Here is a 13,125-nt window from a genome sequence, read left to right on the forward strand (position 1 = left end):
TATCCTCTGGATCTGTAGAATCCCTGGCGTTGCACAAATTTAATTACTTATTTTGCCTGTCGTCCCTGCTTGGTTCTGCAGAGTTAAAAACCCAATGTTCTGAAAGGGTAACACACACGAATACACCCACTGGTTGCACGAGACTGCCATATCCTCAGGATCTGTAGAACCCTTTAGGTTGCACTAACCTAACTCTCATAGCCTCTGGATTTGTAGAACACTTGAGGTTGCACTAACCTAACTCTCATATCCTCTGGATTTGTAGAACACTTGAGTTTGCACTAACCTAACTTTCATATCCTCTGGATTTGTAGAACCCTTGAGTTTGCACTAACCTAACTCTCATATCCTCTGGATCTGTAGAACTTTTGAGGCTGCACTAACCTAACTTTCATATCCTTTGGATTTATAGAACCCTTGAGTTTGCGCTAACCTAACTCTCATATCCTCTGGATCTGTAGAATCCCTGGTGTTGCACAAATTTTACTGTCATTTCCTCTGGATCTGTAGAACCCTTCAGTTTGCACATCCCTTGGCCTCACTTTTTGTGATGTACTAGTACTTGATCTGCAGGTGATGTTTGAAAATATCCTACCATTCCAATGGTATTGCATCCCAGACGAGATGTATACGTTACTGAGCCGCTGCATGAGAAAGGTCACGACAGAACGGATTGAGCTGGATGTGTTCAGAGACGAGCTGCTGAAATATATTGATCAACTGAAGCCTGATCCCACATATGGTAATAGTTGATACTCTCATCCATTCTTGCAGTTAGATAGAAATGTTGCAGTGAAAGTACACATACACAGTTAACATACCGAAAGTGAAAAGAAGCGTGGTATTATTAGAAATGACGTTTTAGCATCAATAGAGTATCTGAAACTATTTTAACACCGGAAGTCGAATTTGAAGAAAACACAAATCGTGGTAGTATAGCCAATAAAGTATTGTTTGAGGTTGACGTTAGAATTAATCTGGTTTGTGGAAAGGGAAGAGTTCGCACAAACCCAACATTGAAGTCGAGAAGTATGTTCATCATGCATCCATTCATGGCATAAATTACCGGCTTGAATGGCAATCGTCCACTTGTTTTCTGAACACAGCGGGTTTGCCTAGGTTACCCTACAACGATACAACGCGACCAACAGCACTGATGACTGTCCACGTTGTGGTCGACTCGAGAAAGAACACGTGGACAAGGCTGTCTGTCAGAACGCCCATCAACACCTCTCGTAAACAGTCTATACTACCACGACTTATGTTTTCTTCAAACTTGACTTGTATATTTGAACAAAACAGGTTGAAATACTCCACTGATATTTAAATGGCAGTTCCTGTACCTTTCAGTATATATGTGGAACTTGTAGACCCACTGGACACTTTCAGTATATATGTGGAACTTGTAGACCCACTGGACACTTTCAGTATATATGTGGAACTTGTAGACCCACTGGACACTTTCAGTATACATGTGGAACTTGTAGACCTACTGACTTTCAGTATATATATGGAACTTGTAGGCCTACTGGACACTTTCAGTATATATGTAGAACTTGTAGACCCACTGGACACTTTCAATATGTATGTAGAACGTGTAGACCCACTGGACACTTTCAGTATATATGTAGAACGTGTAGACCCACTGGACACTTTCAGTATATATGTGGAACTTGTAGACCCACTGGACACTTTCAATATGTATGTAGAACGTGTAGACCTACTGGACACTTTCAGTATATATGTGGAACTTGTAGACCCACTGGACACATTCAGTATACATGTGGAACTTGTAGGCCTACTGGACACTTTCAGTATATATGTAGAACTTGTAGACCCACTGGACACTTTCAGTATATATGTGGAACTTGTAGACCCACTGGACACTTTCAGTATATATGTGGAACTTGTAGACCCACTGGACACTTTCAGTATACATGTGGAACTTGTAGACCAACTGACTTTCAGTATATATGTGGAACTTGTAGGCCTACTGGACACTTTCAGTATATATGTAGAACGTGTAGACCCACTGAACACTTTCAGTATATATGTAGAACTTGTAGACCCACTGGACACTTTCAGTATATATGTGGAACTTGTAGACCCACTGGACACTTTCAGTATATATGTGGAACTTGTAGACCCACTGGACACTTTCAGTATACATGTGGAACTTGTAGACCTACTGACTTTCAGTATATATATGGAACTTGTAGGCCTACTGGACACTTTCAGTATATATGTAGAACGTGTAGACCCACTGGACACTTTCAGTATATATGTGGAACTTGCAGACCCACTAGACACTTTCAGTATACATGTGGAACTTGTAGACCAACTGACTTTCAGTATATATGTGGAACTTGTAGGCCTACTGGATACGTTCAGTATATATGTAGAACGTGTAGACCCACTGGACACTTTCAGTATATATGTGGAACTTGCAGACCCACTGGACACTTTCAGTATACATGTGGAACTTGTAGACCAACTGACTTTCAGTATATATGTGGAACTTGTAGGCCTAATGGATACGTTCAGTATATATGTAGAACGTGTAGACCCACTGGACACTTTCAGTATATATGTAGAACTTGTAGACCCACTGAACACTTTCAGTATATATGTGGAACTTGTAGACCCACTGGACACTTTCAGTATACATGTGGAAGTTGTAGACCTACTGACTTTCAGTATATATGTGGAACTTGTAGGCCTACTGGACACTTTCAGTATATATGTAGAACGTGTAGACCCACTGGACACTTTCAGTATATATGTGGAACTTGCAGACCCACTGGACACTTTCAGTATACATGTGGAACTTGTAGACCTACTGACTTTTAGTATATATGTGGAACTTGTAGGCCTACTGGACACTTTCAGTATATATGTAGAACGTGTAGACCCACTGGACACTTTCAGTATATATGTAGAACGTGTAGACCCACTGGACACTTTCAGTATATATGTAGAACTTGTAGACCCACTGGACACTTTCAATATGTATGTAGAACGTGTAGACCTATTGGACAGTTTCAGTATACATGTGGAACTTGTAGACCCACTGGACACTTTCAGTATATATGTGGAACTTGTAGGCCTACTGGACACTTTCAGTATATATGTGGAACTTGTAGACCCACTGAACACTTTCAGTATATATGTAGAACTTGTAGACCCACTGGACACTTTCAGTATATATGTGGAACTTGTAGACCCACTGGACACTTTCAGTATATATGTAGAACTTGTAGACCTACTAGACACTTTCAGTATATATGTGGAACTTGTAGACCTACTGGACACTTTCAGTATATATGTGGAACCTGTAGACCCACTGAACACTTTCAGTATATATGTAGAACTTGTAGACCTACTGGACACTTTCAGTATATATGTGGAACTTGTAGACCCACTGGACACTTTCAGTATATATGTAGAACTTGTAGACCTACTAGACACTTTCAGTATATATGTAGAACTTGTAGACCCACTGGACACTTTCAGTATATATGTGGAACTTGTAAACTTACTGGACAATTTCATGTAACTTGACATGGCTCATTGTGTATCGTCGTGTGTTCATCGTTGCTCTAGATTCCTTGTGATCTTTAACATTGATCGTGACACGTGGGTTAAAAGCGTGTACAAACTATAGCAAATGTGCACGGTATCTTCTCCATCACTTGCAGGTGAGACGACAGACCCGCCATTTGATACAATACTAAAGAAGGGCATGTACTACCCCGTGCTGTCTAGACAACAAATAGAACGGAAGCATGTGCCGGAGAAGGTAACATACAAACACATCAGCAGCTAGCATTGGCAAATTAGGTTTCAGGAGAGGAGTATCTAATACTCAGGTTGAAATACCCCACTGATACTTAAATGGCAGTTTATAAATTGGCATTAGAATCGCTCAACATTTACATAAGTAAGGTAACTGGAACTTTCTTCACTGCAGCGCCAAACCCAAATTGTTCACATATCTACCAAGTAACGCTTTGGAAGATAATACTAAACCCTTGACTTTTGTAATTCATTTCAAACACGTTTAGTGAGGACTGTTCAGACGTTTCGCTAAAGATAAAGGCTAGAATATTGCTCGACATACAGCTGAGGGTGATGACTGGAATATTACTTGACATACAGCTGAAAGTGGTGACTTGGAATGTTCCTTGACATACAGCTGAAAGTGGTGACTTGGAATGTTGCTTGACATACAGCTGAAAGTGGTGACAGGAATTTTGCTTGAGATACAGCTGAAGGTGGTGACTGGAATTTGGCTTGACTTACAGCTGAAGGTGCTCTACATACAGCTGAAGGTGATGACTGGAATGTTGCTTGACATACAGCTGAAGGTGACGACTGGAATATTGCTTGACTTACAGCTGAAGGTGGTGACTGGAATTTGGCTTGAGATACAGCTGAAGGTGGTGACTGGAATTTGGCTTGACATACAGCTGAAGGTGCTCTACATACAGCTGAAGGTGATGACTGGAAGTTTACTTGACATACAGCTGAAGATGACGACTGGAATGTTTCTTGACGTACAGCTGAAGGTGACGAGTGGAATATTGCTTGACATACAGCTGAATGTGATGACTGGAATGTTGCTCTATATATAGCTGAAGGTGACGACTGGAATGTTTCTTGACATACAGCTGAAGGTGATGACTGGAATGTTGCTCTATATATAGCTGAAGGTGACGACTGGAATATTGCTTGACATACAGCTGAAGGTGACGACTGGAATGCTTCTTGACATACAGCTGAAGGTGATGACTGGAAAGTTCAAATCATCCTTTGTATGGTGGAGACTGTTGTGTCACTCGCACTCATTATGCATGATTCATGTTGACGTTGTACAAGGATCATTATTTGTTCTGTTTTTCAGGGAGTTCCAAGATACATTCAAGAATTTCGAAAAGGTAAAAAATGTTCTCTTTTATAACTGAGTGCACTTAAGTTATCGAGGTGCCCCTTCCTAAATGAACTAAATACAGTTTTCCACACGCCATGCTACAAGTCAATTAATGATCCATATGTTTTTCTGCTTAAGCGTTATCAGAATATTACAATTACATGTTGCTCCTGTAATAATCGTCTGTTTTGTAATCATTCTTATGAAAGCACATAAAACCTGGCCACAATATATTGTAGTAAAGGAACGGGGATATATAAATATGAGGAGAGAAGCATGGCGAGCCTCAACGGTACCTGTCGTCACGGAGGCTGTCCTGAAGGCGTCGGATGACATCATATTGGTAGGTCTATCTCAAATCTCTACACATTTTTCTGCTTGTATGTCTGTTGTTGATATTATGCATTTTTGAAACTACATATAGTATATTATCTCCTTGCTTGGTTTGCAGGAACAAAATCCTACTGGAGGAATCACAGTCAAGGAAGTTATGACAGAGCAGTTTGTGAAGGATAGCCTTCCCAAGTTGACTGGCGGTGGCTTTCCCCAGATCGGAAACTGCAATGACATGAGGACAGACCCTTATGGACCTGGATTCTATTTACAGGTGTGGCGGTGTGCGGCGACGAAAGGACGAAAATAAATTTGGCTACTTTAAATAAATACATGATGCAGGTTGTTCAGTTTGACCTGCTCATGTGCATGCTAATGTATTGCGTGACCCTGTCACAACTGGCTGATTTTTGTGACAGCTGCCTGCCACATGGTCACCGTTTGACATGTCAGAGTTGTTAAATCGTCGGCCATGTCCCAAACTTTCTGTAGGAAAGAACAAACTTTCTGTAGGAAAGAAACTACAGATGGTAGAAAGTGATAGCTAGAGTGAATCTGATTATGAAAGTAACTGACATCTGTGCGTTGTACAGTTGGTAAACCATACTACGTACCAAATGGCTGTATAAACAAATGATTGGGTTTCTTTTCAGAAGTGTTGTTTTTTATGGCACGTTCTGTAACACATCCATGCATGCATGTTTACCACGATCGCAACATCAATAACACTCCCTGCTCCCCTAATGAATGAAGTTAACTCTACCTGTTTGTGCCATTTCACCTCCAGGGTCATGTATATGTAGAGTAACTCAGGTCAAGCTGAACAAGCCGTACTCTCACCAACTGTTCATGATAATCAAATACTCAGTAACATCTGAAAACCAGACATATTACAAACAACTCTTTCGTCAATGCCAGATGGCAAGCCCTGTAAGCACACGACTGATCTTTCAGTGGTTTCTGATGGGGTAGGGCCATCGGGGTGTAACCTAGCTTTCAAACGTTGGTCAGTCATTCTGTTCACTAGAGAGAGTAGGCAGTTTAGGTCCATAACAGGAGTAGTTTACGGATGTTCTGTTTTCTGTCCTCAACATCAGCACCGACTGTACCCAGACTCTGACACCCTTGATGATGTTGCTGGGACCCACGCCTTTGACACCAATACTGCATCCGAGTGCAATGGAGTCACGGAACCATACATCCATCTGTGTTACCAAGTGGCTGAGACACTTCGGAACTTCCATGAGAAGAACTGGCTCCACAATGATCTTAGAGCAAAAAACTTCTTGGTCAACCGGTCCACTCGTGAAGTGAGAATTATAATTTGTAAAATCATTTGTCTAGGGTAACAACATATTGGCCACAGTGTCATGACAGTTTCAGAGAGATCAATAATGACTCTGTGGTCGGCGTGCATGTAGTCCTGTAGCACCTGTTTAACAGAAGTGTGTATATCATTGCCACACGGCAAATCAGAATGTGCGTATGTCAGGTTATATATAAAAATATTCTTGTTTCTCATAAGCGCTCGATCCCAAAATCCAAAGCGATTCTAGGATTTCGGTTTTTTGTCACACTGGAGAAAATGCAACTTTGAGTCTCAATACGTGTAGGAAGTTCTGACACTTCTAAGTTCTTATTTTCTGTTGGAGAAAAGGTGACTGTAAATTACCATAGAAATCAAGGGGTTTCAGACATAAAATACTATAAAATTTACTTTCTACATGGTGATATTTCTAGCTTGAGTTTGAATCCCAAATGCATTATATTCCAGGTTTACGTGAGCCGTGTTTGCAGAATGAAGCAGCTGTCACACAAATCGGACATTGTCGTCAGCAGGGAAGAGACACCCAGGGAGAGCAAATGGTGGTAAGTCCAACTTCTTCAAGTTAGTTTATTGGGGAGAAAAAACGTAAACAATTGTAATAACTGTTGTATTAGATTGAACACTCTCTCATTCCTACAACAGGTTAATTGAAACTATCTAAATGTCTAACTGTCTACATTCCGGCACTGGACATAATAATTGTCCACATACTGAAACACAGCCTACGTTCATTATTTTAAACTAGTATCAGTGGAAACTGTCTCACAGCACTTACAAGTACACAGCTGCCTTCTTTCATTGAGTCAACAATATCACTTTATGCAATAGGCATGCGCCAGAGACGCTGATTGAAAACACCTTCTCTGCTCCTGGAGATGTCTACATGTGGGCCATGATGACATATGAGGTGCTTGAGTCGTATGACCTGCACATGACAAATCCATCCAGATCGAGGGTTCACCGTGTCCCCTACTGCATGCTGAAGAATGATGAGGTCTGCATGAATATCAGTTTTACGTTACTTGTATCGATAGCATGAATCAATGTATTTTCTATTGGCCTTAATTTGTTCATAATATAAATTGGTATGCATCAAATAACACCATCATCACTGATGACAGTGACAGTCCACATCATGTACATGGCGAGTCTGGCTTTGAAATTTGTAGTGACATTATGCTGGAGATTAAAGACGATGTGTTTTCGTGTCGTACAAATCATGAATAACGAATACCTTCCCTGGTGAAGTATAATATTCACAATCAATAAACAGAAACTGATACTTCACAAGTGTAGCTACAGGAAACTCTGGAAATGTGTGGCAATGCAGAGCCTTCGTTTGTACGAACTTTCATATCTGGAAACACATCCACAGGCTTTGGAGAAAGTGGCATTTCGACTCTGCATAAATCCAATGAAAGTTGTTCTTAAGCGGACACGACATTGGTCCTTTCTACCATGCGTCTTGCTCTCATCATGATAATGATATGGTAATGTTGTTTACCTCCACAGCTTATCATGGCTAAACAGAACGGAGACTTTCCCACTAAGCCAGACACATGTCCTGAATGGCTGTACACCTTACTGCAGAGGTGCTGGCACCCAGACAGATCTCAGAGGCCCACTATCGAGATGGTTGTTAAGGTCCTGCGTGACAAGTAAGTCTGTGTTTTTGGTTTGTATGAGGACTATCGAGAAGGAAGAGATAAATCAAAATATATACAGATAAACAATGTCGGCCCATGATAGAACATACAATGTCATAATTTGTTAACATGACAGCTGTTGGCTAGTGTATAACGTATACCTGTTGTGAAACAGAAAAACACGTGGTATAAAGTAAAATGTATACTCATATATACCCCAGCCTTGGAGTATTAAGCCTTGACATGTTTATGTAATGTCAGCCGTGATACTGTGCGTTTATATGATTTGTTGTCCTAGAATGTTGTAACTGATCATACAAATTCCATGCATGAGTTGTATGAAGCTCTTTGAAGATGCCTCTGGCTGCTGTAAACAAACCGAGACGTCCTCCTAATGTCTTCCATTACCCGTGATATAACGATGGCTTGATTAGATCATGCGTGTCTGTTTCTATTGCCAGTGTGATCCATATAATATTTATATCCTTTTTAGACTCCGAGATGCCATTGCTTCCCATCAGAGAAGGAAGCGGCAGAGCCAGCTGGTGTACCAGTACCTACCTTCAGAGGGTCCACCTGTCCCGTGTCAAAGGTCTCCACCAAGGAAGAGGTTTGAAAGATTTAGAAAAACTCTAAAAGCCATCTTCAGAAGAAATCAAAATGGCCCATCAGAAGACCATGTTTATCAATACTATGACCATGCTTCATACAGCCAGGCAAACCTGTATGAGTCACTGAAAGTGCGGCAAACAATTAAATCTGAACGCAGCATACAGGGCGCTGCAGCAGAGGATGTGAGACTAGAATATCTCTTCTCAAGGACAGACCCAGGTGATCAGTTGCTTGACGGTACAGTCCAGCTACGGCGTCGTCGAGGGCGTAAAAGCGCAAGACGTCGAATTCAGGAGTGGAAAAGATATGGGCATGTCTCTACTTCTTCCTCTATGAGAACATCGCAATCTTTAAGGCGGAGGTCAAAAAGACGCAGCTCAGCAACACATCTAAGGAGATTATTCCCTGCTGAATCAGAAGTGGCGATTAACTTTGCATACAACTGTACAAATGACAATACACATATGAAGAGATTATTCCCAGCTGAATCAGAGGGTGCAGTTAATCCGACATACAGCTGTACAGATGACACTACACATATGAAGGGATTATTCCTAGCTGAATCAGAGGGTACAGTAAATCCGGCATACAGCTGTACAGATGACACTACACATGTGAAGGGATTATTCCAACCTGAATCAGAGGGTGCAGTTAATCCGACATACAACTGTACAGATGACACTACACATGTGAAGGGATTATTCCCAGCTGAATCAGAGGGTGCAGTTAATCCGACATACAACTGTACAGATGACACTACACATGTGAAGAGATTATTCCCAGCTGAATCAGAGGGTGCAGTTAATCCGACATACAACTGTACAGATGACACTACACATGTGAAGAGATTATTCCCAGCTGAATCAGAGGGTGCAGTTAATCCGACATACAACTGTACAGATGACACTACACATGTGAAGAGATTATTCCCAGCTGAATCAGAGGGTGCAGTTAATCCGGCAGACAACTGCACAGATAAAGAGATTTATCTGGAGGCTATACATGATTCAGCCATTTTCATCGAAGATGATCTCACCCATGACTGATCTTGCAGTTGTTATATGACAGCTCCCCTCGAGTACTGACTCGCTGACCCAAGTCATAGTCCTCAGTACTAAACAATGACACACCACCCTCTACAAACAACCTAGATATAAAGCTTGTATATGTCTTCTAAAGATACGATATACAAGATTCTATAAATTTAGTATAAATGAGATAAACCAGATCTAAAGAATCTGTATAAATGAGATATGCCAGTTCTAAACGAATCTGTATAAATGATATATATCAGATCTAAACAATTTTGTATAAATGAGACATACAAGATCAAGATAATTTTGTATAAATGAAGTGTACATATCTGTTATTCCAAGGATGTTAACTCGTGTGTAATGTATAGGAAAATGGTATATAGTCATAGCATTACCGAGAAGTGCCTTTGAGCTGTAATAAATGCACCATACCTTCTTCGCAACGGTATTTACAGGTACCGTGATGTGTCAGGCATTTTCCTAACAGGCAGCAAATATTACATATCGCAGGTGTTGAAATCGGTGTGTGCTGAACTGGCTCCTTGTTCCGTATGTCACAAAGTGATCACTAACATGATCCAGTACACCATACAGAGTCACGAACAGAGTAGATAACACGGGCAGTGAAGGCTCCTTGTAATCACTTGAAAGTGTTGAATTTGGTTTGTGTTGAGCTGTCCATACGAACACGTGGATATGTGAATGGAGATGCTTGGGGTATTGTTACGACACCACTTTCAGTCTGAGGTCAGCTTCATATTTGTCACATATTCAACAGCCCATGACTGTATATTTATTGTAAATAAGACACGTGATAAATATGCAAGGAATTTACAGGAGGCATATTTACAGGAAGAATATTTGCAGGGGGAATATTTGCAGGAGGAACATTTGCAGGAGGAATATGGAGACTGGTATTTTACAGATACATTTAGAACAAGAAACTCTCTCAGTAACATGTCAAAAGATATTTTGTCTTGTCTGATGTAATTCTACATGTCAAACAATGCCTCGAATTCATTTCACTGGATACGTAAATATTAATCAGTGTGATTTGATACGTCTAAGCACATGTATATTGCAACACTGCGCTCCTTCTAATCCTCGCAAAACACGTCGTACAGTGTACTCTGTCGCACAACGGGCCCTGACAAACGGAAACCTGGAAATCGTGGATATCTCAAAAACGAGTCACTGCCCCTAGAAAACTTTGGCAGTCTGGTACGGAATCTATATTATATCAATCTCGTTGTGCTTACAGAACCACACTGACTCTGGGCAAAAACCATATAACAGGTGTAACCAGTGAGGCTGAATCAGTGTGAATCAGTTTACGACCTCATGAAACAGAGGCAGTTTGTAAGTTCTTAAATTATAGACACGAAATATAGAAATACGGTGTTACTAAAGTTTAAAATTAAACTTCATTTGTAAATAGCATTTTCCTATGAAACAAGGAATTGGAATTCGGTGTAACCAGAGTTGTTTGTGGTGTGTATTTTCACTGTCACTGGAGAAACTTCTGATCGTCTGAAAAGTAGGTCATTGTCTGAATAGGTTAATGAGACTCATGTTTCGTTATGATCTCGATCAACGTCTACGGTCACGTCTTGATCATGAGAGAGCATCGAACAATTGGCACAAGCACTGCAGGAAAAAAGTGTCAACATTACCCAGGTCACTAATCGTAATCTGGCTGGTAGGATCCATAGGATGTATCGATCAGGTCCATGAGATCTGATCCTTTATGGTCACGTCCATGAGATCTGATCCTTTATGATCAGGTCCATGAGATCGGATCCTTTATGATCTAATCCATGAGATCGGATCGTTTATGATCTGGTCCATGAGATCGGATCGTTGATGATCTGGATGTACGTTCGTGTTTTCTGTTCCATGTCATCACATTTAATCCTTTCGATGGGATCCATATGAGCGAGGTTTAATCTCGAGGATTTTGATTACATTTGTGAAGGATTCTCTTGAATGGTACATAATTGTATGATAATCTTACATATGAAAATATCTTTTAAAGATGAGTTATAACTGTACATACTGTCGCTGTTGCTATTGCTGTTAAATTTAAAGTGCACGCCTATAAATTATGGAAGACAACTTGTGTATGATAGTGCAACAATAAATAATATCATACTTTTTGGATAACAACTTCTTTATTTATTATGAGGCGACGTTTCGGTATAGCTTTTTGTACCGTTGTCAAGTAATGCCCCCGAAGTAAATTAGCGATATTTTCAAGACCAAATTAGCATAATCTAATACGAAATATTTTTTAAACCAATATAATTATGGTTTAGGGTATTTCTGTAAATAATTGAAAATGCTCTGGGTGTTATCCCTGACATTTATTTGACTGACACATACTACGTATATCCTGATTTATCTCAGTATTCATCCCTAAAAAACAAATTGTACAATTAGTGATAAGCTTTGAATAGAAATTCAAAAACAGCATCAGTATGTGCAGACAGAAATGATATTGAACGCAAAACACAAAGTTTCCAAGGTGAAATTAAGTCATTTAATGCATGTTGACACACTTGAAACATGGTGACTTCAAAAGACGGTAATGGCCTAGTAAGGCAAAATTAACGCTAGCCGTCCGTCAGCCTGACCAGCAACTTCGTCGGTGACGCTATCAATGTCAAATCCGAAGTCACAGTGAATATGAAGCAAAGCCAAAGATGTCAGTCGATTTTCATGGAGTATGTGACAGACCTTCTCAAAACCCTTTCTAGCGTATCAGAGTCGAAATAATAACAAATAGTACGTTTTTGGTAAATCTACATGAAGAATTATAGATAGACTTTGCGTACTAGAAGTTACGCCCATGGCAATGGGAAGTTGTTTAACCAGGAGACTGTTAAATGCCATCTTGGGAGGAAGTCTGACAGCTATTTTCCACTGTCAGCACGTTAGATGACGAACATCTTTTTCTACTTCAAAATAAAGTCAGCCAGTTTCATACTTCTGTTGAAGTGTATTTCCAAAATAAAACAGTTTGCTACATTTGACCTTTGTGTATTGAATTTGATCCATCCGCCCTACATCTACTAATATCTCTTATTCTCAGCTTATAGGATACAGACAGCATTTGATATATTTGATTAGAGAGCGAAAGAGCCAGATTTTATAAGCATGCCGTTGTTGACGTTTGAAATGGGCGCGCTTTATACCACAACCCGCCCATCGCTCGCGCCTTTCCGGAATGGTATACATTGCTGG

General features: G+C 40.3%; 1 protein-coding gene across 2 annotated transcripts in view; it reads left to right on the forward strand.

The window, feature by feature from the left end:
- The window catches only part of LOC137291508 (uncharacterized), a 28,509-nt gene extending 17,151 nt beyond the window's left edge, over positions 1-11,358 (forward strand). For both annotated transcript variants that reach the window (XM_067822868.1, XM_067822869.1), the window contains exons 9-18: positions 574-742; positions 3,699-3,799; positions 4,904-4,937; positions 5,170-5,273; positions 5,382-5,537; positions 6,361-6,573; positions 7,038-7,132; positions 7,419-7,584; positions 8,103-8,248; positions 8,730-11,358. In XM_067822868.1, the coding sequence (XP_067678969.1) occupies positions 574-742; positions 3,699-3,799; positions 4,904-4,937; positions 5,170-5,273; positions 5,382-5,537; positions 6,361-6,573; positions 7,038-7,132; positions 7,419-7,584; positions 8,103-8,248; positions 8,730-9,894 (2,349 nt within the window). In that variant the 3' untranslated portion in view covers positions 9,895-11,358. The remainder of the gene's footprint in view (positions 1-573; positions 743-3,698; positions 3,800-4,903; positions 4,938-5,169; positions 5,274-5,381; positions 5,538-6,360; positions 6,574-7,037; positions 7,133-7,418; positions 7,585-8,102; positions 8,249-8,729) is intronic.
- Positions 11,359-13,125: the final 1,767 nt, after the last annotated feature.

The sequence above is a fragment of the Haliotis asinina genome, chromosome 7 (assembly GCF_037392515.1).
Source record: "Haliotis asinina isolate JCU_RB_2024 chromosome 7, JCU_Hal_asi_v2, whole genome shotgun sequence".
NCBI lineage: Eukaryota > Metazoa > Mollusca > Gastropoda > Lepetellida > Haliotidae > Haliotis > Haliotis asinina.